The sequence below is a fragment of the Malurus melanocephalus genome, unplaced genomic scaffold, assembly GCF_030028575.1.
Source record: "Malurus melanocephalus ecotype Western Australia unplaced genomic scaffold, MMel_1.1 scaffold_785, whole genome shotgun sequence".
Classification (NCBI taxonomy): Eukaryota; Metazoa; Chordata; class Aves; order Passeriformes; family Maluridae; genus Malurus; species Malurus melanocephalus.
The window spans coordinates 41,699-61,284 of NW_026624017.1; the positions used below are offsets into that span (position 1 = coordinate 41,699).

The 19,586-nt window shown below is 37.3% G+C and overlaps 1 protein-coding gene across 5 annotated transcripts in view; it reads right to left on the reverse strand.

Moving 5' to 3' along the window:
* Nucleotides 1-19,586, reverse strand: part of PPP2R5E (protein phosphatase 2 regulatory subunit B'epsilon) — a 71,620-nt gene that overhangs the window by 22,403 nt on the left and 29,631 nt on the right. For all 5 annotated transcript variants that reach the window (XM_057385095.1, XM_057385094.1, XM_057385093.1 and 2 more), the window contains one exon: nt 7,529-7,725. In XM_057385095.1, coding sequence (XP_057241078.1) covers nt 7,529-7,725 — 197 coding nt within the window. The remainder of the gene's footprint in view (nt 1-7,528; nt 7,726-19,586) is intronic.

Consider the following 19,586-nt stretch of genomic DNA (forward strand, 5'->3'; position numbering starts at 1 on the left):
TACATAGACAGGACACTTCTCAACCTCTGTGTCGTTAAATGGAAAAACAAAGCTCCTAAACCCGGGCAGTTGTTGGTTTCTCTGTTTTTAATCCTGTGATTATTTTTGCTTCCTTCCTTTGACCTCCCACCTGTGCACAAGTGCACTGGGGTATATATAAAAAGCCAGAGCATCTCCCTCTTTTCTCCTGCATGTTGTCATATTAATTTATCGACATTCACTTCTTTGAACAGTGCAGTGTACCAGAAATTCATATTAAGATWCTGATGATAGCAATCTACAATGCTCAGGTTCTTTTCTGCACCACTGCTTGCCTGAATACAGTCTTTCAGGGCTTAATATTACGTGCCTTCTTTTGCCCAGCAGCATTACTTTTGATTTGGCTGCATCAAAATGAACTACAGTGGCCTGTGAACACAGTCAACAATCCAGATTACAGGCTGAGGGGAAAACAGACTTTCTCATTTTCCCTTGACCTTTAAGTCTCCTAAAAATTCAATCAATAACCTGCAAGAATTTAGCTCTGGATTGGGGCTCCTACACTTGTTAGCTTACCATCACCCACTTCAGGGGTGRTAGCAGCTTCCATCCATACAGATGAGCAAGCAGCATATTTGAGATCCTTGGGCAATGCTTTTCTTGGCAGGCAGGAAATGCAACAGGAGAGAGTTTGTGGGACAAAATAGCTGGTGCTCAGTTGTAATGTSCACACCATGCGCATTTAGAGAGAGGAGTTTCTTTCCAGTGATCTCTTGCACTGAAAAAAGCAGTAGCTATACTCCTGCAGTAGATGTTTTGACCAAAACAAACCCAATTTACAAACCCTGAGACTTCTCATAGAGTCCCAGAATGCTTTGGGTTGGAAGGGACATGTAAGTTAATCTAATTCCAACGTGCCCTGCCACAGGCAGAGACACCTTCCACCAGATCAGGTTGCTCCAAGCCCCATCCAGCCTGGCCTTGAACACTCACAGTGTTGGGGCATCCACAGCTTCTCTGGGCAACCTGTGCCAGTGGCTCACCAACCTCACACTTAAGAATTCCATCCTAGTATCTAGTCTATCCCTGTCCTCTTCCCATTCCCAAGCCATTACCCCTTGTTCTAATCTTGTTTCTCTACCACAAGAATCAATGTGGATTATGACACTTGGGATCTGAAGCGTTAGCCCAGACCCCAGACCAGGCAGCACCACTGGGTACACCTCACTGCTGGAAACTGGAGCTCTGAAATCCCACTCYAGGTCACCTAGACCTGAACCATATCTGGGCACCCTACCAGTAACCCCACTCGTAACTATTTCCATGTAACTAAGTTTAGAGATGATTCAGTAGAACAATTATTTATTTAATGCATGCCCAGCTAATTCTATACAATACAATCAGAAAAATCATAGCAGTAGCTCAAGTAACTTGGACAAATTAAAGCACAGTACYAGTAGAAAGAGCCCCTCACCTCTGGGGCAGGCACTAGATCAAGGGAAAGCCTGCCAGTGCATGAGCTTGAACTCTAGTGAGCATTACAAAATTCATGCTGTCTTGGACTCCAAACCAAAGAACAAAACATACAGTTCAGAACCCAGGAAAACAATCCCCCAGAAGAAGATTTACATTGCACTTGTCTGTAGACAAAATGCTTGAAAGGTACTTAACAGGATGACACAGTCAAAAAAGTGTGTGGGGATATGAAGGTCCTTTAAGAAAATAAATAAACAAACAAATAAATAAAGATAGTTGTGATTTACACAAGTGCTTCTTGGAACATGAAAGTGTTTTTCCAATTTATTTCTTTGCCTTAGACCTAGTCACTGAACTGTTATGCAGATAAAGTCTGACACATGCAAGGCCTATGTAACCAACCAGAGGAATAATGGTTACTGGTAACTGTAATTACAGACTGCCTGGAAAATTATTAGGGACAACTGCTGCAAGAGGAGCTGCCTCCAACTATTTTTTTGAGAGGAGCACAGAACATCAGAGGCTCTTCTTTTAATAAGCATTGTACRTTTAATACAAGCTAGGTGTATAGAGAATGTGAATAACAAAAACATCTAACAAAAGTATTTGGAAATAATGCATGAAAGAAATCAAAGTTAAGAGTCTTTTCTTGCTTCTACAGAACTGATAACTCTCACATTAAAGAAAGAAGAACAGAATTTAAAATATGATGTGATTTTTACCTATTTTCTAACAATAGCATGCTTGCTCCATTATGGCTGCACCCACATGACAATTTTTAATCAAAAAACATTTGGGGGGTCAAAGGGCACTGTATTTTCTTTTCAGCATTTCAAATGGCTTCAAAACAATCTGTTCCACTTCCACTGATTCAAATTCAACATTAATTCCTAATATTTTACAGAATTCCTGAACCTACATAAAATTCCCATTAGAAAGGGACATGATTTGTCAATTCTTGTGAGAGTATATAATTTATTTCACTTAACTTGAAATAACATTCAGTATTAGATGTTGAAATGTACTATAAGAAGCAACAGGAACATATGCACAGGGTTTTTGCTAAATCAAAAAGACTGAATATAGGTGGACATGAAGAAAAATCTCTATCCAAGAACATTTTAATACAGAAACTCTAAAGATGTCATACTTAGTCATAAGATACAGCTAAAGCTATAGAAAATATAAAAACCATAATGCCTATGAAGTCTAACAGCTAGAACACTTCCTAAAAATAGGTTCTTCAACATRCTAAAAAAATCATGGCTTAGCAAGATATTCTTCATGTTTAACAGGTCTGTCACAAACAAACTCCTGAACAGACTGTGCCCTCACATCTGTTGAGACAAACCTGCAGAAGAAAGGAATGAAATCTCTCTATATTTATGTCAGTAGAAAAAAAGAGACAGGGGAAAATAAAAAACAAACCCAAACCAGAATCTGACCTTTAAAATGCATTTTTTGTRTTTATTTGAGTATTGATTTAACCAAGTTTCTTTCCCTATGTTGCTCAACCCAGCTTCTACGCCACATGACATCTCCTATGATGTTTCACTTTGGCTAAACAGAAATTACAGTCTTATTTTACTTGATTTGCCATTATAGAAAAGATAAAGACGACAGTGGGAAGCCAGAGGCATTTCAGCACTTAGAAAAGAGAACAAAGTATCRCTATTCCATTCTAAAGGATGTATCTGAAGAGAGTTTCATTAGCCATCTCCTGTGGGCTGGCAAACACACTGATGCTGAGTAAACGTCAAGGCCTGGGTTCACAATTTCTAAAGAAGCAAGTAGGAGAGCTGAAAGGTTGCTCACCAACAAAGACACTCATCCAAATTTCTCTGTTTAACAGCTTGTGAATTTTTTCATCCATTTTTTCAAATGAAATAGATCAGTTTCCTCAATCTATGTCTTAACACTCATAAAACACAAACAGCTCTACCACATACACCCTTTAGGATACCACAGATAACAACAAACATTTATTTCACTCAACTACCACTGCTTAATCTACCAKCAAAATCAGTATCATTAGTTTAAGCCTCCACATTTTGCTCAGACAGGAATAAATTTTAGATTAAGTGTCCAATTATTGGCTCATAAAGTCCCATTACTGGCATTTCCTTCTTAGCAGAGTGTGGCTTAATTGGCAAGGGCTGTTCTTCCTAAGACTTGCCTAATTCTAAAGAATGTCATCTGCCCTTCTGAACAACACATCACACTGCAGGGGAAGMACACTGAGCAATACCCTCCTGAATAAATCTGTTCAGCTCATGGCCATTAACACAAATCCCAATCACTCTCCYCATCAACTGAGATGTTGATGATGGGGATGAGACCATGCAACTAGCTTTGGTGGCCTAAATAAAATAAATTAAATTATACATTATTTTCTTAAGTAACAAGTAACATGCCAAGCACTGTAGAGTGGTTTAAGAAAGCAGATTTGCACACAGGTTGACAAACAGCCAAGTGGTTTCACATTTAGCTATATACAACATCATATCACATGCTCAAGAGAAGAAGATGAAAATATGTGATATTACAAGCATGCATAAAGGTTTTTATGGCATGAATTTTAGATGGCCAGCATAAAAATATCCAGAAGTTATGCTGGTTAGCACAAATGACTGTTTTTCAAACCCTTAYATTATAGAAGCAATTAAAAATCTCAGATCTTCTGAAAAATTCTACTGGCAACCTTTTTCTAGCCCAGTATCTATAGAGCCAAACTCCTTTTGGGTCATAAATAGAGATCATTAACATACACATACATTATAAAACCTTAAAACAGAGAAAGTCTCTTCCACAGATACTACTTTTAAAACATTTTAGATAATTAAGACGAGAAAACACTTCAGCTATTAATCCTTCTCTACAAATATTCATAACTTAAAACTCCCATTTTAGATTGGTGCGCATTTTTCTCCCCTTGCTCCTGGATGATGCCAAAATTTATCAAAGAGCTTCTTTAATTCCCTTCACCTCCAAATCACAGTAGCAAAGGGACAAGCAGCAAATATGAATTCCTAGATTCATAAACACTAAACATAACAGGGAAGAGACCTTTCAAAGGGATAAAGGACACCTGKGCTCCATTTTGATCAGTTTTAAGATCTTGATCTTTCAATCAAAACACTCCCATGGCAATTGTGGCAGGCAGTCAGTGGGGACACTAATTTGGCCGGGACTTAGATACTACTGCTTTCTTCACTATCATGGCAGGTCTGAGACTGTCAGTGTGACAGCTCCCTTGTGAACAGTTGGAAATCTTGGTGAAAATCCCCAAAAGCAACTGAAGGTGGTATAAAAGTCAACTGTGCACACTTAAGTTYGTCTGAGTGTTTAATTATGGGCACAAAACTACTTGAAACAAGAACGTGCACTTACTGCAAAGAACAAGTTAGACCAAAAACRATCCTTCAACACAAAGTAACTAATGCCATCTCTTCACCAGGCAGTATGTGCTGAAAACTCATTCTACAGAGTATTAGAAGAACTACCCTTCCCTCTAAGGTCTGTGTAACTCTGCTCAAAGTAGTGAAGAAGTCTTGCTTTTACAGGCAAAGACCAGGAGGAAAAACCAGCATTTTTTCCACATAGTCTACCTGCAAAATACAAAGTACCTTCAAGCCTCAAAAGCCCTGGTGATGTGGTTTATAGCAGTGTCATAGCATTAACATTCATTGGGACGATGGACAGAAATCATCCATGCATTTGCTATGGATTCACTCACACAAATTCAATACCAGAGCACTGCACCCTGCTCCCATGGAATACAACCACCAAAGTGGTTTTCCAGCAGCACATGCACCAAAAACACCGCTGGTTGTGACCATCACAATTAGGGGACTCCAGCTTTCAACTGCTTATACCTTCACCAAAGCTCAGGTGGCTGTTGCAGGCTGAAGTTTCATCCAAAATCTAAATATTACAATTTTCTCAGGAAATTCTTTAGGAAAAAACATGTTCACTTTTTTAACTACTCCAGGATCTTTTTATTTTTTTTWWAAAATCAGGTTTGGCCAGACAAGGCCACTGGGTAGTCAGAGAATATTCACAATCCTCCCGTTTCAGTATCCTGGTGCTGAAAGGAAACAGATCCTGCGTTCAGCACCACAGATGCAAAGTASAAGAAAGCAGAATGAAGAAGGGCATGATGCAATGAAAGCAAAAGATCAGAGAACAGTTTTCTATCCAAAAGGAGCTAAGCCAAAACTGGAATTTGTCAAGCTCCATTAATAAATATCTATGAAATCCACTGGAAACATTCAGGTTGTATCTTTATTTCCAGTAAGTCCTCCATATTGTAGATATGGATTACATTTAAGGAAATTATTTAAAACCATGCTTTTCAAACTCTTTAGGCAATACATAATTTCTTTCAGATAAAAACTGTTGTGTGAATCAATMYRAGTGACTGCAGGGACAGTAGGACAKGATACCAAAAGGGTTTTGCATRTCTTCCACAGCTCGAGATCAGACTGTTTCATAGATTATGACTTATGATATAAACTGAACTCCATAAGCAGTTACAAACCAAAWTCTTCTTGTTTCTTGGGGCTCAATCTAGGGTAACACTAACTTGCAGAGTTTTTATTCAAGAGACGTTGCTGCAGTTAACAACTATAACCAAAGTCAACACAAGAATACAACATCAGTAACAGAAATGCAAAAAAAAAATTGCTAAATTCCCTGAGAGGATTAATTTGGAAGCATCTGCACACACAGAAAAAGTCCCCAATTTTACTGAAGTTATCTGTGCATCAGTGTCCTTTCTATGCAAAGGGTGTGATATACTTTGTTCATCACAAGGGGTACACATTAGATTAAATGAACATTTGCAAACCATTTAGATATTACAGTGTAGCACCAGCAGAAAAACTGAGCAAAGAGACAGTTCTTCTGTATTCTGCCTGATATTTGAATGGTGCATRAGACCACATACTGAAGAAATAACACAGCAAGCAGTTCATTCACAAGACTAGTCCAGTGCAGAAGAGGGAAAGGAAGGGTGAGGGAGAAAGGGAASAATCTGATCTCATAATCATAGGCTTTCTGACAATGCATACACACAAAAAAGCCATATTTGGATTTTTTCATCCACCCTTAGTCCTGTTTTTTTTTCCTTCATGATTAACTGCTTGATGGCTCTGTCACAATTTACAGCTATTTTTATGTATTACAGATAAGCAACACAGCATGTATCTGTGTGTCAGAAAAGAAATGCAATGCAATGCAAAATCTATTCATGTTTTCCTTCTTCCAGCACATAGCCAGTGGATTCCACCATCACACAGCACCATTAGGAAACCGACATCACCAAATCTATATTTAATTAATTCCTTTCTCATTTAGAGAACAGGCTATAAGGGTTCTGTACAGTAGTACAGAACAAACATTTTAAAGCAGTGATTCATTTTGCCAGTTGCAATGAACATTCTTCACCATGCAGCATCTGGTACTGTTTCCACTTTTACATTGAAAACACTGTTATTTGACCATTTAWATATACAAGGTATGGCTTTATTGTTGAGCAATCTTGCTCACTCTAACAGCACCTGCTACGAATCCACAAAATCCAATCAGGAAATTTTCACAACAATCCTATACAACATATTAAGCACTTATTATTTTTAAATTATTATTCATGCATACTTCCATATCTCCGCCTAAAGTAGACACCCAAGAGCTTGGAGAAAGTTCAAAGAAAGATAAGAAACTTACAAAAATTATTTCATTATTTATACTGGGGAAGAGAGGGAAGGCAGATTGGAGGAAACATGAGGGACTCTGATTTTATGGCTGCTGGCTTTCTCCATCAGGAAACAATYCAGGTTTCCTTTCATACATTTGTGACACTGTAATAACCACACTCTACTTGACTTTAATTAAAAATATTTAAAAATTAATATTTTTGTCTTTGGAGAATTATCCCCAAGTGRTATCTATTAGCAAATACAAGCCAAAGGCATCATTTAATCCACCTACTCCAGGGTTCAATTTCGCCCACGGTGTGTAACTGGAATTGCAAGTGAATTTAAAAAGAGACCATGAGAAAGAAGGAACTCACCATTCTAACTACTTCAGGGTAAGTCTGCTCTGTCAAACAGCCTCTGCTTATTGTAATGTAGTCCACCAGTTCATTAAGAGTGGAGCGCTTGTATTCTTTCATTTTAAGGTCTGAAAGCGTGTCCATGAAGTCAAAAATGACACAGCACTGTTGAAGTTTCTTTAGGAACAGTTCAGGCTGCTCTGAAGATGGAACGTCTATGAAACAAGAAAGGAAATCTTTGTGAGTCTGGCATCTTATTATACAAAACAGGATTTCTTTTTGAAGATTGATTTCAAAGGAAAGCAGCATTCATACAATTTTTGTAAAACAGAGCTCAGATTAACAAATGAACCACTTACAGGAACTGTATTACTATTGTGTGCTTGAGATCTTGAACATATTGTTGAAGGAATTTAATCATCACCTGCTATTAAGAAAATAAAGTTCACCAAGAAWGTCCAGGCAGAAGCAGAGAATGGAAACACACCAGCATTCAAGCCTTAATTTTACAATAAACCACTATTTTGACTGGAGGCTGGTATTCACCATCGTTAACTCACACTCCGCAAARAAGGATGAAAGAACTGTCAAACACATCAAGCTTGATTAATTTGTATTTCTAAAAACACTGCGTCATTTATAACCTTGTATGAATATACATGAATACATCTATATGAATTCACAGCAAGACTATAATTCCACAAACAAATTTTGAGTTTCAATCATTACCCCAATGTTGACACTTTCCATAGCAAAATCAATTTTAATGAAATAAAGTGAGGATTTTTTGCTGTACTGTGTACATGTAACATGCATCAATAGAAATATTTTCACCAAAAAATAGTACGTGCTTGACCAACAAAGTTAGCAGAACTTACTATTTTTGCTCGGTTTTCTTAATTCTCAGCAGATGAAAAGACTTAATACAAGAATAAAAAGAATGTCAGCTTCATAGTGTCATTGGTTGCTTTACCAAATGCATCAAAAGCATACACAGACAGCTTCATTTATCCAATGGACACAAGACAACATCAACAGCAGAAAGCCGAAGCAGCTCATGGACACAAGACAATATCAACAGCAGAAAGCTGAAGAAATGAAATACACATTTTTACTCTGAAAGTTTGCTGTCAGACTAGGGAGCACTTCACTTCCTTTGAGCAACTGTTTTTTATTTAAGGCACCAATGCCTGCCTCTGTACCAAAATCCATCAGTCAACTTTCAGGTCACACCACAACATGTGAATAAAAAATTCTGCTGATCTCACCTAGGAAAAAACTGATAGTAAAGAAGTGATGTTTATTTCTAAAATTTGGACTACTAGAAGGCCAGTCTAAGATGGAACTTCTTATTGCTGACACAAGAACATGTCATAGTAAGGAATATTTGGTAAACACTAGAAGCTGTTAGTAATTGTATGGTAGTTCTAAGTAGTTTTAAAGCTTAAGTACCAGGAATCTGTTTTACTTAAATTTAATTAAAACCAGGGCTTGACCACTAAAAAGAATAAACATGGATTGAAGTAGAAATAAAGATGCAACAGTTTATTCATCCTGTTGCTGTTTACAGCACTGAAGTAGTAAAAGGATTCAACAGGGGAATCTGCATGGGAGAAGAATTCTCCCCAAACACCTCCAGAACACTGACAGTCCCAAAACCAGGCACACTAAAGCCATTCCACTGCCAGATCTTTCTCACATACTCAAACACCTCAGAGCAGGCAGAGGTGAAACCTAAGATGAGCCAAGGAGACAGCGAAACTCATTAATCTTCACCCATTACAAAACCAATCATTTCTATACCTGACTTTCTTGACTACCAGCCTTCATGTAATACAGAGAAGGAGATTGGACTTCAGAATTCACTGTTATTAACAAGCAGGCAACAGCTAAATGATGAAAATTTGTTCCAAAGATGGACTTATATACAGGCTGAAAAGAGAAAAATAATCGAAGTGCAATCGGTTGCTTTCAAAAGTTTTAAGTTTAAAACTTCCACTCTTTCTTATACTAGCTATAACCTACCACAGACCTTGAAAATATTTAAAAGGTATCAATACAAACTATGTTGTTACATGACTATAATGGGGTTTTGGTTGCACTGTTCTACATGATTTGTACACGTTTGCTTTGACCAAAAAGGACATTATAGTCAAAGAAAAACAGGCTGAAATCAAGTGGGAATCCATTAAGATACAATTCAGCACAAGTTAAAACCAGACTCATATACATGACTCAGGATCACACTCATTTTAAGCAGGGCTGGTATTAAATAAAAAATTTTAAAACTACTCAAGCATTAAAACAAGTAATAAAAGTTTGTTTTCTTTTTTTTTTTTTTTCTTCCAGTTAAGTATCTGGAGGTGTGGGAACAAAACAAAAAATATAATTAAGTTCTTCTCAAGAAAAACCACTCTAAAACTCTACATGAAATTCATGCCAGTCTGACTACGTCAACAAGCCGTATGAACCATAGGGGCAAGCTAAGAAAAAACAAACCACAGCCAACCAAAAAAACCTACAAACAAACAACAAATAAACCTCAAAGCCCCACGGAATAAAACCCTAAAAACCAATTGTTCTGGTCATATCTGCTTGTCTTTATTAAGCAAGCTGACACTCACACTAGGGAATACAGCTCCAAGAGGTTTCACTCAGTAATTTTTTTCAATATTCCTGGGAATCTGGGGTGCCTTGGGAATAGGGTAACACCTAATGCCAGACGTTTTTTTGTACTCAGAAACAGAGAAAGTACATAAGAATAAATATACTTGATAGATTAGGGGGCCCTAAGACAAGAAAAGGGTGATATAAGTAAATAAAATCAGTATTACATGTTCTCAGTCTTCCCACAGAGACAATGCCATGAGTTGGTTTGGCATTTTGAGGTGGGAGGGTTTCTTTTTCTGGCACATAGAGCACAGACCTACAGAACTCCATAGCAGAACTCCTGAACTCCATAACACAATAACTTGAAATGAAACACACGGATCCTTACAAATTCACAGCTGGCTGATGAAAGAAAACAAATCCTTTTCTTCTCAGCAGATACTCTTTTCAATGAATTTTACAGCTTTCAATGGATTTCACACCCATGCTAACACACAGCCAAACATTTAGGTTCCAAAATTTAATAACCTGCAATATTACCATTGTATCTACTTGCACATAAAAGAACTGAAAATTGAGCAACAGCTCTAATAAATCTGTGTAAATACATGTAATACTTTAATAACCTATAAAATAAAATTAAAATGCCACTATTAAGTGGTATGTGTGATTTATGCCAAATGCACAGAAGAGTATACACTTATTAAAACCAAAATTTGAAGCAAGGTAAGTGTCTGTCTGAATCATTGTTGAGAATTGTCCTCATTTTCAGATCTTTGCTACAATTAAATTTTCAGGCTTGTCAGTCTTCTCTTCAGCCATTTAAAACTGTACAGAGCTTTTGAAATACAGTGAGCATTCACAGATTCAAAGGAAATCGGCTTAGTGAAAGCAAGTGCTAGTACATCTGAATGCTGATAATCAAGACAGAATCAGTGCCTTAAAGTCAAGTTTTTATGAAGTTATCAGAAAAACTGACAGAATACTACAATTTTTTTTAGACACAGACCAACACTTGTTACTGCAAGAGCTGAAATACTAATTCTAAAATGGCTAAAGCAATTCAGTTTCTCTTTTAATAGCCTTTTCTCAAAATAATCCTAATCCAACCAGCCCATCCCTTCTCATCAGTCTCTGCCTTCTGCATCTTTTTATCAACTAAAGGCATAAAATCTGATAACACACATTTATTGCAACTCTTTAACAGCAATAAAAACATATTAATGTTTATACTACATTCATGTTTTAATTAAAGTAATTTACAAGGAACTCATTTTGGATTATAGGAAACGAACTATACACCAGAGAAAAGGGATCCAGGGAAGTGAGCTATGGCTCTCCTCTCCCTGGTAAGTGAACAATCAGGAAGGGAAGCACCGGGATCAGTTCCCTGATCCACTCCAGCCTGTAGTTTTGCAATGAAGGATACAATGTTGGGAAGTGAGGAAGTGAAGAGGGAGGGAGAGATGGACTTGCTTAAGGCAGCATGAAAACTGTGAGGAAAAGCCATGGGATTTCAGGGCAGTGTAGGGCCCAAAATCAGAATAAAACAAGACAGAAGATGCAGATAACATATATGAAATAGTAAGCAGAACTAGAGTATGCTTGCACAACTGTCAGAACATTTATGAATCATTAAAATCAAAATGCTCTCAGAATAACTACTCCTTCCAGTATATACATTACTGTTATTCATTAGCCTGAAGATGACATTTGCATAGAGAATTAGCATCATCTTCTTGTATGATAGTAAAAGCAAACACCACATTAAACACTTAAAATAAAAACACATACTAAAACCAATGTAAGTCTGAAATGGGGAAGAGAGACTAATAGTAACATTTTACTCACATTAATTTTAAGAACTTCCTTATAATGGCCCAACAGCTGAGAACCTGCATTTACTCCAGAGATTGTTTCCTCTTCCAACGTAGCTGCAAAAATTCCTTTTAGACTTTTCTTTTCGACTTAATGACAAAATAATTCCCCAATTCTCCTTCAGTTTTTGTATCTTCCAGTTATTAAGTAAACATAGGACAATTATCTTTCCAGTTAAGTAAAATCTCCTGGTGACAAAAAAGCTCCAAAACTGCAAACTGCTCCTGCTTTGCTGCCACTCACCAACTCACATTAAATATAACCAAGTACTGCATCAAGGATCTACCTGCACAAAGCATACAGTAAAAAATCAGTGTCTACAGCTATCCCTCAAAAATCACTATGAAGATCATATTTTCGAAGAAGTTACCTTTCTACTTTTCATTCCAATAAAACTTGCAGATTTGAATTTGAAAGCCTTTTGGTTTTCTTTGAGAAGTTCACTTCAAGAGAAGGTCTAGCAACACCCAGCTCAAAGCTTTTGCTAACTTATGGTCCTGAAATACAGAACAGCCATGTTTTTATATGCCACTTTTCACAGCAGAATATTAGTCTTAACACTCCAAGAAGTACAAATGTTTTCCCTCGTTTTTACACACACAAACTTCTTGAGAAAAAACAATCACTATCCTGATTGCATTGATTTAATTTTCCTTGACTGCCTGTCAATATTATGAATGCTTTGCCAAGTCAGTAATCATTCATTTATAAGAGGTGCTTTTCTCAAAGCTGTTTTCCCAACCCATTCTTGAGACTTAATAATTATACAGGCAGGGCAGCAGTTAGGCACTGTGTTCCAAGTATGTAAAATCTAACCAGTACAATTATTCACACAGCAATAAATACAGTGGGACAAATGCAAGCTGCCTTTTCTGAGTGAACATGCACAGAAACACATTAACACACCATTTCCAGCACATTCAAACTGCGTGATTAGAAGTGCAATACAGGACATAATCCACCAATTTCCTGACAATCAGTGTCTCTTCAGATAATCTGTCACAAAATTGAGAATTATTTCCCTGGCCATAAGTTTGCCCCAATCAAACTGAGCAAGCTCTCACCAAGTGGGAGTCTCCTGGGTAGTGCCACAGGGATCCTGGATCTGCAAATCTCTCCACTGCTTATCAACACTCTCCAATAATTTCAGAGATATTCAACTAACATCATTTACTGGGGTGAGTATTCTAAACTCAGTGTAGACCTAACATGTCATTTGAATCCCTTGAGTGCACTTGGGGCAACATTACAAACATAGGGTACTCCTTCATAGATGTATTTTTAGTCACACAAACTGCGAAAATTTTGTAATGTAGATATATTAATCAAAATTCTGCTTTTATTCACATATGTAATACCTCGAGCTTCAGCCCCTGAATAAAATACAGGGATGAAGTTTCCTTTGTCACAGTACCAAAAACCAAAAACACACTGACAATTAAAAGAATTTCATATTTAATATTTTTTTAACTATACTTTAACACTTTATATTTGCTCACTTCCACAGCAGGCACGATGCAGGCAACAGTTCAAATCTATTCATTTTCATACAGCTCAATCCAGAGCTACGGCAGTCAAGGCTTCAATGAAAAGTCTCCTTTAGGCTACAGTTTGTTAATCTGTGACCAACACTTGTTCATCTCACCTATGATGTCTGTGCTGTGAACATCTTTCAACTCAGAAGTGGACCAAGACCACAAACCTGGCTGTCAAAGCTACTGATGAGCCATAAAACACTATTACATCAATATTTAGTGCAAAAGGCCTGTATCAGTGCAAACTGGCATTGATGATGTGCACAAGTGAGTAGAGAGTGTCCAGGGAGCCCTTGGTTTTATAAATTTGGATATTCTCACTCATCAACCTAACATGAGTAATCTGTTATGAAACAGTTACATCAAACAGCTCAGATGAATGATATGTAATCAAGGAAATACATGGTGGATAGTGAGAATTCCTGAGCAATTAATGGAAGGCAAGACTGCCAGGGTATTTTGGTACACCAATTGCTGCCCCACAAAAATAGACAGACACACAAGATATTTGTTCTATATAGCATCCCTTATGCTTGGACTGATAATCACGACTCAGCAGAACAGTGTCTCTCAGTAATCAAGCAACAGTATCTTCTTCCTTAGGTAAACAGACAACATTTTCAACACTTCCACATTAGCTCTTCAAGAAATGGGATGAGTTTAATGAAATAACCCCCAAGACAGTCAAAGTTTACCTACTCTATCTGCAAGTACATTCAAGCCAAAAATGATCCAGGTCAAAGAAGGTAAAAGAGAAGGTATGGAAAAGGATTCAAATGACAACATTTTAGAGAAAAAATGATGGAAAAAGAGCAAGTAGATGAGGTAAAAAAATTCAGCAGAGATGGAAGAATGGCAAAGTAGCTGTGAATAGTAGAAGGGTACACAGTGGGAAGCTACAGAAGGCAGGGAAACAACATTAAAAACTATTAAAAGACCAAGAGAGAGAGAGGATGAGGTAAAGCAGGAGACCTGGAAGACAAGAGAAAAAATTGTTTGGAGAATATGTACACAATGAAAATAGCAGACTATTTTAACAGGAAAGATAACAGCTCAAAGTTTGAAGCAAAACAAGAATGGATGAGTTAGAGGTTAGGAGCTAGATTTGATTAAGCAGCCACGTATCTGGAGGTTCTTGACACTCTGACATCTTTAATATATCCAATTACATTACTTAGGGTGAGTTTGCCCAGACATCAAATTAACACTTATATTTTAGCCCCAGGCTGATCACAGGTTTTGTAGGTTGCTTTTGCTCTCTCCCTCCAATTTTTACTAATACTTCAGAAACAATTATTAGTGATTTCCTTTTTTTTTTTTTACCAAGGCAGGAAGCCTGGCAAAAATACACATAAACATTACTTCAGTTTTCTAAATTGAACACCTGGCATGAAGGCCAAAATACAACAAAAATACTTTGCTGAAACACTAATAGTTACTGTGGCCAATTTCTTAGACTGACTCAAGTTTCTTTTATACTGACTCAGAAAGCTCATGCCAGTAGTTTTAAGTAGGTTTTTACTGAATTGCACTTTCAAAGTACAAGCAACCCTTCATTCAGAGAGCTGAAGTCCCTGAGTTTGCTCAACAGTCACCAGAGAGAGCTGCTGCCCATGTGTGTCCTGCCACTTGAAAATACTGACCTGAAGTAGTGAAGAAATTATCAGAGTGCCTTTCCCATACACTTTCTGCTTAACACCATCTACCATTAATAATGAAACACATAATTGCTACTTTTCAAAGTCTTCTCCAAGAAGGTGGGGGGGAAAAAAATGATGGATTGTAAATGTTCTTTATAAAAAGGAAGAAAAAGAGGAAAAAAATCCCCAATGTTTGTTTTCTAATTTCTGCATTTATATAACATAAGCATCTTTCCACTTTAGTTTTTTGTTTATTTGTTGGATGGTTTATTGTTTCTGGTTTTTTTTCTGACACTAACCTGTTAATTTAGCCAGGTATATTTAAAAAAACCTGAAAACCTGGGAGACAATACTAAAACACAGTACAATCAGCTCATGTTTTGCAGCTCCCAGCGCTGTGTTAGAGCATCTGCAATGCAAAAATTAAAATATCCACAAACTTAGAAGATCTACTGAATTTTAGCATCGTGCTCTGTTACAGACACAAGACTGAATCTACATGAAAAATCCCTGCAGTTGGGTTTGATGGGACTCCAGGATTAGCCACTGTTACCCCTTACCCTTTTGCTCAGCTCTAGCTGGTAATGCCTCCAGTGCAGAGCCCTCCACCAGCTCCTTTCAGCCCTTACCAGGAGCCGTACAACACATTTAAAGTCAGGTTTTTCTGTAGACATTTAAATAGTAAAAGCAACAGGTAGAACAAATGCGAAGGAAGGTGAACTTTCCTATGTGCTCAGCTCCTCTGCCCTAACCCACATCCCAAATCCAGAAGTACCATGTAAACAAAGACACCACATTTTCCAAGAGATTTGTAAAATATCCAGTGTAGAGCAAAGCTGCACAATGGAAGCTTAACGCTCCATGGAAATCACCTTATTGCCACCTTCCTTTCCTTCAAAATTCCTAACAATCCTTCAGGCTGTTTTTCAGTGTATTTTTAGTTGCCTACCTGGTCTCTAGGACCCTGTCATCCTCCATCCATTCCCAAGTTCTTAGCAGAGCACTGGAAACCAAAACATCAATAGAGACACCAAGTCTCAGCACATTATAGCAAGGTGGTCACGCTATGCCTAAATCTCTATTCTTCTACTTGTTTTCTATTAATTTTAGAGAAATGATAGATTACACTGTAGCTTCAGTTTTATCTTGCTCGAGCATGTACACATTTTTTTTTTTTTAATTGTAAATAAATGGCAAGATTATGGCAAGACCAACCACTCGTAGTGAACAGTACATTGTTTCCAGGTTCCCTTGCATGGCAAAAAATAACTAAAAACGTTTATAACTTCCAGGACACTAATAAACACCTTTGCAAAAACCCCACGATGGCCTCCTGACCTAAGACAGGAGAATCCTTAAGAAGATTATTGTCTTTCTTTTGATAAGATTCTTACCAGATCACAATTTTTTTCTGCATGACATGAGACGCCTGTGCTCTGTAATGATTATTAAACATAAGAACACAAACACGTCACAGCAATCTTACAGTTACCTTCCACTCTAAATGCAGTCACAAGGCAGTCCAGGATTTGCATGGCAATTCATTTCTACAGTGCATTAAGTACATAATGAAATAATGATAAAATTATATATCTGTACATGCTTCCTGTAGGAATGTGAAAATTGTATCTTGCTTAGTAAGAGCTCTGAAACTGCCATCTGTCCAAATAAAAATATGCAATATTCATCTTGCTCAAACTACAGAGTTGCTCTATGAAATTTATTCAGAGATGCTTAGAAATTTGCAAAAAAAAGCTTGAACCAAGAGCACAGGGAGCCCAAAACAACTCTGATGTGAGGAGACTCAGAGCAAGTGGCAGAATTACTATTCTGCTTAATACTGACCCACTAATTTGTCCCAGAAATAACAGGAATATTTCATTCTCTAGTGAAAGAAATAATTATGTGAGAACTATTCTACATACGTAACCCACCGTCTAAAAGCTCAGGCTTGTATTTTAAAATATTCACATTTATTAGCTTAAATAATATACATACATATAAAATATACATTTCTACAGCCCTATTTATACATTGAGAAGAGTTTAATTGAACCCTGAAAACACAACTTCCATTCCCTTCTCATCTGGTAGTATAAATTTAGTCAGCAACATATTCTACTTTATGTTAATTTACCACAATAGTCTCCCAACATTTTTCAGTGATGTGCTGTGCAATCCAAGTGTTTGCTCTCTCACTCCCTCCATGGAGGGGACAATGTGTGCAATGGAGTAAGAATTTTATGGCACCGCACATCTTTAAGATATTGCGTTTGTGTAAGGAAAAAAAATCCAGTATTTAATAAACATACCTCAAAATTATGACAAAAGATGCAGAAACAAGCTGGGAATTCAGTCCAAAGTCCCCAAATAGACACACATTCTTATTCCTATCTCCTCTTTCCTATACAAGTGCCAGCATGACACAACAACAAAATTATGGGGGTTTGGCCTTCATTATTTCATTTAGTTTTTTTAAAACTAGTTTCAGCCCACTGAGCTCTCCAAGATGAGAATCAACACCTCAAGCTGGATTCGATGTTATGCCAAGAGCAAGCTGGGGCTGCAGGGGATGTTCCATCTGCAGCAGCAAATCCTTCAGGAACACCAGCCATGGCGTCACCAGAGCACAAAAACGTAATCCCTGCTACATCCCAGCCATGGGAAAACACAGGAAAACCTGAAGTGCACACAGGGTAACAGCTCCTTGCCAACTCACAAGCTCAAAAGCATTACTCAGAAGATGCTACGTGAGGACTCTGCATCTACAAACAATCCATGTGGTTTCCTTGTCAAGRAAGGCGGTGACCACATCAGCCCCTCCTTCCAGATCTGCTCCTTGCAGGAGTTGCAGCACTCAGCCTCCACCAGCCGGCCTAAGACACAGCCATTTCTGAGGCTCACACTCTGTTATTCAACACCTTGTGACAATAACACAMATCAGCCAAGCTGTCAGTTAAGGGAAACACCCTTTTTCATATTGCCAAGCCCAGTACATATGTCTAAGTGACAGAAAATAAATATATAAATCTACTTTATTTCATTTTGCTTTTCCAATTACTGCAGAGCTCTCACATCCCCTGGTGCAAAGAAAMACATTGCAATTCCATACACTTCTACAGCAACTTTTTGATCTTCAGATTATTCGGGATCTGGAACAACTCAGCAATAGAAGGGAAAAACATGACATTTATATAATACTCGTCTATAACCTGTCAAGTTAATATGTGTTATGCTGGGTATTTAATGTTATTATGCATTATCATTATATATGTCTATGTAAAAATAACAGCTAYGCCTTTAGAAATAGGATCTTGTCCATCACAGAATGGCTCAGCTCAGTTTCAAAGCAATGTAAATGGGAAACTCATTTACTAGTAATTATCCACCTTTAAAGTCTATTACTCTGTTATACCTACACCAGGTATTTTTGCTAAATCTTGCAGAATTCACTGACAGAGAATATTAGGCCACTTTTTGCTCTTTTTAATAGAAACTTTTTGTTTTGCTTCTTGCGCACTAAATGGGGTAGGCATTTTATMTTCCTAACATGGTTCTAAAGAGCAAAGACCTATTTTCAAAATATTTGTAATTGTCTAAAAAACAACCTTGATCATAACCTTATACTAGCATGGGATTTTTCAGAAGATCTTTACCTCTGACCTCTTTAAAAACACTCAATAAAATAATGTTTTGCCAAAAAAAGGTTCATTATCTACTTGTTTGTGTGCAAATCCCTCACAGGGGTTTTTGTCCCTCAGAAATGCTGTCTGCTCCTGGACAGACAAACAGATCTGATGATCACTCGGCTTTGGCACACCTGAATTTCCCTAGAAATTATTTAGACCCTCTGCAATACCATTATCAGTCCACAACAGCATATTTCTTTTAAAAATGAACATCTGACCTATTTCAAATAAAAAGTTCTTTATTAAGTTCTCAAGAACAAGTCTGAGAAAATTGAAAACTATGTGGACAAGGCCATATCATGCAACTATTACAACCAAAGGTATCRCTCTGCTGGGCATTGAGTCACTTTGCAAAGCTTTCTTAGTTTAGACTGTTACAAATATTAACCAGACATAACAGTTTAGGCATTATATATAATTAAAACATTTCCTCTGTGGTTGCCAAACAATACCCTTCATCATCAACTACTACCCTCTCTACCTCTTCCAAGTTACTCATTAGTTAGGCTGCTTCTCTGTTGAAGATGATAAACTGAAATTACATTTCCAGCAATATTTATCCCCAGCTGTGCTGTGGTCACAAACTTCATCTTGAGGTGGCATCCTGGCCAAACTGAAGTCAATGGGAGTGTTACTCTGGTTCATTACAACTGTGATTACACCTTTGCTCTAATTGGCAGAAAGCTCATTGCTTACTAGTGAAAGATTTTAAAAAAAAAAAAAAA